Source organism: Nilaparvata lugens, chromosome 2 (genome assembly GCF_014356525.2).
Source record: "Nilaparvata lugens isolate BPH chromosome 2, ASM1435652v1, whole genome shotgun sequence".
NCBI lineage: Eukaryota > Metazoa > Arthropoda > Insecta > Hemiptera > Delphacidae > Nilaparvata > Nilaparvata lugens.
This window is the reverse complement of record NC_052505.1, coordinates 27215083-27222303: the sequence shown is the minus strand read 5'-3', so window position 1 is coordinate 27222303 and position 7221 is coordinate 27215083. Positions and strand designations below refer to the sequence as shown.

The 7221-nt window shown below is 33.7% G+C and overlaps 1 protein-coding gene across 1 annotated transcript; it reads right to left on the bottom strand.

Moving 5' to 3' along the window:
• Nucleotides 1-1963: 1963 nt before the first annotated feature.
• On the bottom strand, nucleotides 1964-4057 carry LOC120349838 (zinc finger protein 239-like). Its single transcript, XM_039420933.1, has 2 exons — nucleotides 3870-4057; nucleotides 1964-2941 (listed from the first exon to the last, which is right to left on the bottom strand). Exons 1-2 carry the CDS (start codon nucleotides 4030-4032, stop codon nucleotides 2001-2003), a joined length of 1104 nt encoding a protein of 367 aa, XP_039276867.1. The 5' UTR covers nucleotides 4033-4057; the 3' UTR covers nucleotides 1964-2000.
• Between the last annotated feature and the right edge of the window lie 3164 nt (nucleotides 4058-7221).

The following is a 7221-nucleotide window of genomic DNA, read 5'->3' as shown; positions in this document are numbered from 1 at the left end:
TGATATTCAATTCTTGTCTTTTTAGTTTCTATTCTGTACGATTTTCTAGCCTTTTTATATGTTGTGAGAATTTCTGGTGTTTTGTAAGTTCTATATAAATGATACAGCCCATCACTCACTGTCTCATATAATGAATTTCTACCACCTAAAGTTAGTTTCCACCATGTGTAGCATGCGGGCTACTCATGCCACACTAAGCTTTGAGTAAAAAAGCCATTGGAATCAAAACAGGAAGATTAAGTTATTTTGTCCTGTTCTCGTTCACATGCAACACCACATGAAGCGTTTTTTTTTTTGCAATATCACGTTTTTCGGTGGATATTTATTTATTTAATCAAGTAGGCAGGGCAGGAAACTCTCCGATTGTTTAATTGATTGTCAACTGATTTCGGGATTGTCAATTCAGTTGAATTGTCAACTGATAATCAGCCAATCGGAAAACTCCCTGCCCTGCCGACTAGTGCAAAAACGCCCGAAAAAATCTTCACGTGGTTTGCCCGTTTTGGACTCCTCTGTAGATATTTTTAGGTTGAGTGGGTAAAGATCAGTTACCGTTCCTATATCATAGAATTAGCTATTTTCATGTACTTTTCAGGTTATGAAAATAAATTATTCGATTTTGATTTTATTATTCCTGATAAGATCTATCAAATAATATTTACAGTTGGAATGTCTACCTTTTACGTATTTTTATTGCAACTACATATTATCCTACCCAATATCAAGTAAATGCAACGATGCTATCGTTCATACTAAAACTAATAACAATAAAGCAATGATTTACTTACTTAAATACATGAATTAACTCTTGTTTCGGCATGATTTTCAAGAATTAACGCCAGACCTGGTGTTAAATACCTTATTTATTTAGGTTTCCAACCATGACATGCACTTCACACACTAACCGCCAATTATGAACTTCGAATAAGATTGTTTTAGTATTTCACATTAAAAATTAATTATATATTTCACATGCAAATAATGCTTGAGTTTTGATTGTTGAATACGCTCTATATTCTTGTCTTATTTCACATTTTTGATCGATACTTAGTGAGGTGGGTACCTTAATATTCAATTAAAATACCATATCTATACTGTGTTGACATTTCTGGAAATATCTTTAAAAACAAGAAAATGTAAGAACAATGATTTAATCTTTTTAATTTTTATAATAATTACCGTTCTTGACAATATAGTTATCAGAATCATGTTTCTATATACAAAATATCAGCATAATATTAAAAATCCTACCTCAAGTGAACCAAACTAATATAACATGGATTTGAATCTCTCAAATTTTGAGTCTACTCTGTTTGAACATGATTTAGTTTGATGATGCAGCACACAACGAAACGGTCGTCACTAACATGAGCTTTAAAAATATTTCTACTTTAAAGTTTACATGTGTGATATATAATAATAAAATGTATTTGAATTGAAATTTAGATATATTTTTGGATGAGCTTACCCTTTGTATTTACTGTAGGCTACATCGTAAGCCTTATCTACACCACGTGCGCAATGCAACATGTTACTGTGAAAACGACATTATAAACTATCAAGTACAGCAGTACCTACTAAGGCTAGTCAATATGTAAGGTTTATTACCTTGGTCAATATAAGAGTAATAGGGTTTTTGAAACTCAACTAATTTAAAATTAATTTGTTTCTATCAAGAATATTATTATTTCTCCAGCATTATTTAGTTCATTTAATCATCTTTTATTTTATTTTCAATCACCTATTGAATTTTGTTTTTCAAATGTGTGAATATTGATACTGATGGGCACGCATCATAAAAAAGATTGAAACCCTACCTTATAGAAATAGACACGGCCAAAAAATGTTGTTTGAAGCCTTTAGCTGTGATGACACAAAAATGTATGGACGACATTTGTGTGCACACACATGTTCAACACACTTGTCTTGTTATTAGTGACCACCTTACTAGGAAACACAGTAAAATTAATTTGAATGAGCACATGTAAAGTCACAAATTTTCAGCTAGTAGTTGTTTCTCCTTTATTATGTGTTCTTATATGTTTTTTCAAAGTACCAGATTGAGCACATTTATAGTCACAATACTTGCAGCTGAAAGGTGTTTCTCCTGTATGTGTTCTAATATGTTTTTTCAAAGTATATGATCCAGCACATTTATAGTCACAATACTTGCAGTTGAAAGGTCTTTCTCCTGTATGTGTTTTGATATGTTCCTTCAAATTACTTGATTGAGCACATTTATAGTCACAAAACTCGCAGATGAAAGGTCTTTCTCCTGTATGTGTTCTGATATGATCCTTCAAATGACTTGATCGAGCACATTTATAGTCACAATACTCGCAGCTGAAAGGTCTTTCTCCTGTATGTGTTCTGATATGTGATTTCAAAGCACTTAATTGAGCACATTTATAGTCACAATACTCGCAGCTGACAGGTGTTTCTCCTGTATGTGTTCTGATATGTTCCTTCAAAGCACTTGATCGAGCACATTTATAGTCACAATACTTGCAGCTGAAAGGTGTTTCTCCTGTATGTGTTCTGATATGTCTCTTCAAATCACCAGATCGAACAAATTTATAGTCGCAATACTCGCAGCTGAAAGGTCTTTCTCCTGTATGTGTTCTGATATGTTCCTTCAAAGTACCAGATTGAGTACATTTATAGTCACATAACTCACAACTGAAAGGCTTTTCCCCAGTGTGTTTCGTCATGTGTCTCTTCCAATTGAAGATCGATGGAGTTTTATAGCTGCAGTCAGCACAGCTGTAGAGCTTGATATTTTTGCTAGCCACAGATGGCTCAGTGCACTCTTCCATGGGTGAGATTGAATGTGCATTCAGTCCACCCACTTCTGTTGCATTGGCAGTTTCAGATGTGCTGCAGTTTGAAGGCCACATCTCCGGTTCACTCTCCACTGAACATCCTTCTGCCTCTTGCTCAACTGCAAACACCAATAATGCAACTTGTAAAAATGATTAAAGCAGAATAAAGACAATAAAGTAACGATAGAATCTAGTGTAAAACACGCACACTATTTTCCTTGCCTCACCTCAATCATAACTCATTAATTATCATAATCACTATTTACCAATTGATACAATAGTTTATACAAACCAAGAGTTTTGCAGCCGATTGTAGACATAGTATATACATAAAACAAATTATAGTGTTAAAGATTGGGTTACATTGTGAACAATCAGAGAAATAATAACAAATAAATTATGCCATGAGCTATTTTTTTATTGAATAATGATCCATGATGGCTAATCCAGACCTTGGTTTTCTCTCAATTGACATAATATAGGTTGAATTGTCTGAGAATGTATATGGCTGCCTTTTTTTGTTGTTTCAAAACATGAAAATACTGTTAAATAAATAGGAAATTTCACCTGTGTTTTGACACAAACTGTAAGAAATGTGCATCAAAATTAAAACTATAGACTGACATGAAATTGTCAGCTCTAGTTTGATGAGTGGGGTATCCACTATTCATCGACTACTCAGAAGAGCAACATGGCTACAATTGGCAAACACAGCACATTATTGCATATCAGTTGTGCTGGGAATAGGATGATAATCTGTAGTGAACAGAAGTAATCAAGTGAAGGGCAATTTATTGAAAGAATAAGACGTTGATGTAGTCAATACCACTATGTATATAGTGGTATATAATATACCACAATATAATTATCCTCACATACAATCAAATTATTGAAGGAATATGTATAAATGCAACTTATATATAACTGTTGTTAAGGCAACCACATCCGATAGTCATTACCCTACATAATAAATTATTCCTTTATTTCCTGTTATGTGTTATTATCATTGATGAATAAAAATGAATGAAATAATAACATGAATCTCACCATATTCTTCCTCTTTGATGAATATTAGATTATAGCCAGGGATTAGATAATGTTGTTGGCTGAAATCATCATCAGTTGGAGAGCATGCAGTGCTGCACTCTGGCGCTGGTTCTTGACTGCTATCATTCTCCTGCTTAACTCTCGCCATCTGCAATATTGACATCACAAACAATGAGAAGACAATCGATTATTGTTACACTTCATGTAAAAGACACAAATATTGGTGAAGGAACAGCAGCTACTGAATTTGACTGCTGTCTTTAGTTATATCACGATAATTCCAGTTTAATGATAGTATATTGTAATGATTCTTAATAATCATGAAATTTCAAGCTAAGGCCAGCCATTCACGTTAAGGTTTGCCAAAGAGCTATAACTGTACAGATATTCATCTGCACTCTGCAGTACACCTGGACAGGCAAGAGATACTACTGTGCACTGGGTGAGTGAGGGGTAGTTGAAGTTGAAATAGCAGCCATCAAGTTATGCTCTCCAGATTAAGATAAACTGATTGCTAGTTTGGTGGGTGTAAACAGAAAACAGACAAGAATGCTAGAGAGTACAGAGTACTGGAGTGGACAGCACGCAGGTTGCCTTTAATAATAATAATAATAATAATAATAATAATAACAATAATAATCAGTTTATTTCCATATCAAGCAAGATTACAAGATTGAAACCGTCAGTTTTCCTAATCTCTAACATTTTTTAAAAGAAACATATACACTACTATATAGCACAAAGAAAAAGAGAGTTAAACAGTGAATCTATAAATTAAATAAAAATAAAAAATATACCGGGTGATTACAAATGAAATAGACAGTTTGAATAGCTTGTAGAGAATTTATTATTTAAAAGTTTAGATCATTACTTACATGATTACATAGAAGAATTCTTGAAGTTTTTATTGAAAATTTACAGATGTTCAATGTGTGCACCATTTGCAACACGACAGATATCAACACGGTAGTCAAATTCTGACCACACACGACTAAGCATCTCACGGTTAACTGTAGCAAGAGCATTTGTGATTCGTTGTTTAATATCATCGATATCAACAGGAAGCGGTGGTACGAAAACTCTGTCTTTTACATAGCCCCACAAGAAAGTCGCAGGGCGTTGGGTCCGGACTACGAGGTGGCCACGGCTGAAACACAACGTTTTCCTCACTTGCACGGCCGATCCATCGTCTAGGAAGATGTTCATCCAGATACCCTCTGACGTCTGAGTACCAGTGAGGCGGAGCTCCATCTAGTACAAAAATGAAGTTACAACTATCTTCATGGAGTTGAGGCATTAACCATTTGGTTAACATGTCCAGATAAATTCTTCCGGTTACTGATGGTTCTTGGAAGAAGAAAGGCCCGTAAACCTTTTCACAAGATAAAGCGCAAAACACGTTCACTTTAGGAGAATCGCGTATATGCTGTACAGTCTCTCTTGGGTTTTATGTTTCCCATACTCGTACAATATGTCTGTTAACTTTTCCACTAATGTGAAAAGTGCATTCATCACTGAAAATTAGGCGATTAAACAATGTGTCGTCATTTTCAAGACAATGTTGCATCTCTTGACAAAAATTTTTACGTACAACTTTATCATTGTCATTTAAACTTTGTACTAACTGCAATTTATAAGGTGTCATTTTCAAACGTTTCCGCAGATTTTTCCACACAGTAGGTTAAGGAATTTGCAATTCTAAACTCGCTGATCTAGTCGATTTTCCTGGACTTCGTACAAAAACATCACGAACACTATCAATTTTTTCTTCTGTAACAGAAGGTCTTCCAGTACTCTTCTTCTTACACACACATCCACTGCTTTCAAAACGTTCATACCAGTCATAAATTGATTGCCTTGTTGGTGGTGGTTTACCGTATTTTGTTCTGAAATGACGCTGCACAACAGTAACAGAGTTTGTTTTGGCTAATTCAAGAACACAATAAGCTTTCTCCACTTGAGTAGCGGCCATATTGCTAAACTAAACTGGCTGTTGTAACACGGAGCAGCCAACAATAGCCAGCAACAGTTCTACCAACATAAACTTTAAGAAATTCCCTACAAACCTTACTACAAACCTATATCACTTACTATGTTGAAATACACCAGTTTAATTTTGTACAGGCTATTGAAGTTGTCTATTTCATTTGTAATCACCCGGTATTATTAATAGAGTAATATTATATAATATCCAATATCATATAGCAGCAATATGATTAATATTAGTTGTCACTATTAATAATATTAATATTAATACTAATATAATATAATACTAATATTAATATTAGTAGTCAATATTAGTAATATTATATAATATCCAATATCATATAGTAATATGATTAATATTAGTAGTCACTAATACTATAATATATCGGCCTGTCTCCCAAGATCTTTCTTAATTGAGATTTCAATTGAATTGGTTGCCTTTCAGGGATTTGATATGGCCTGGCAATTTATTGAAAAATATGACCCCTTTAATAAATGGATCATTCTCTGTTAGTTTCTTATTTACCCTTATCCTGTGATAAAATTTAGAGTTTCTAGTGTTCTTGCCATGTATGTCACTTGAAACAGTCAATTTTTGTGGATGAAGATTATGGTTTTATTTATGTAGAGAGCATAAACTGTCAATATTTTATAGTTTTGAAATGTAGTTCTACAAGATTCTCTACATCCTAGTACGAAAATATATCTCAATATTCTTTTTTAAACGAGAAAAAGTCTATTCATGTATTTATTGGCAGCTCCTCCCCCATATCTCTATACCATAGGCTAGATGAGAGTATACGATTTCATAATAAACCAGAAGAAGTCGATCTTCAGTTAAATATTTGGATAGCCTTTTAAGAATGTAGGAATTTCTATTTATTTTATTTGTAATGTAATTGATATGCTTTTCCCAGGTCAGTTTTTCATCAATGTGAATACCAAGAAAATTAAACTTTTTCCTTACTTCTAGTGGTTCATATATACGAGAGCAGTTTGGATCCAGTGAAAATTGCTTGCAAGCGTCAAAGAGCACAACATTGGTTTTTTCAAGGTTGATAGTTAAAGCAATGGAGTTGAAGTATTTTGTTACTTCTGCAAGAGCCTGTCTATTTGATGTCTCCAACTGTGCAGTACAACTGTCCCATGTTAGCAGAGATGTATCATCTGCATGTGATACTATTAGGCTGTTCAATATTTTAGGCATATCATTTACATAGATTAAAAAAAGGTGGGGTCCAAGAATAGATCCCTGGGGTACACCCTTTCTTACAATTTTTAAATTTGATCTGACTTTCGTACTTACAACCTCTAAGTCAATTTCTGTACATTGCAGCCTGTTTGAAAGATATGTCTCCATAAGTTT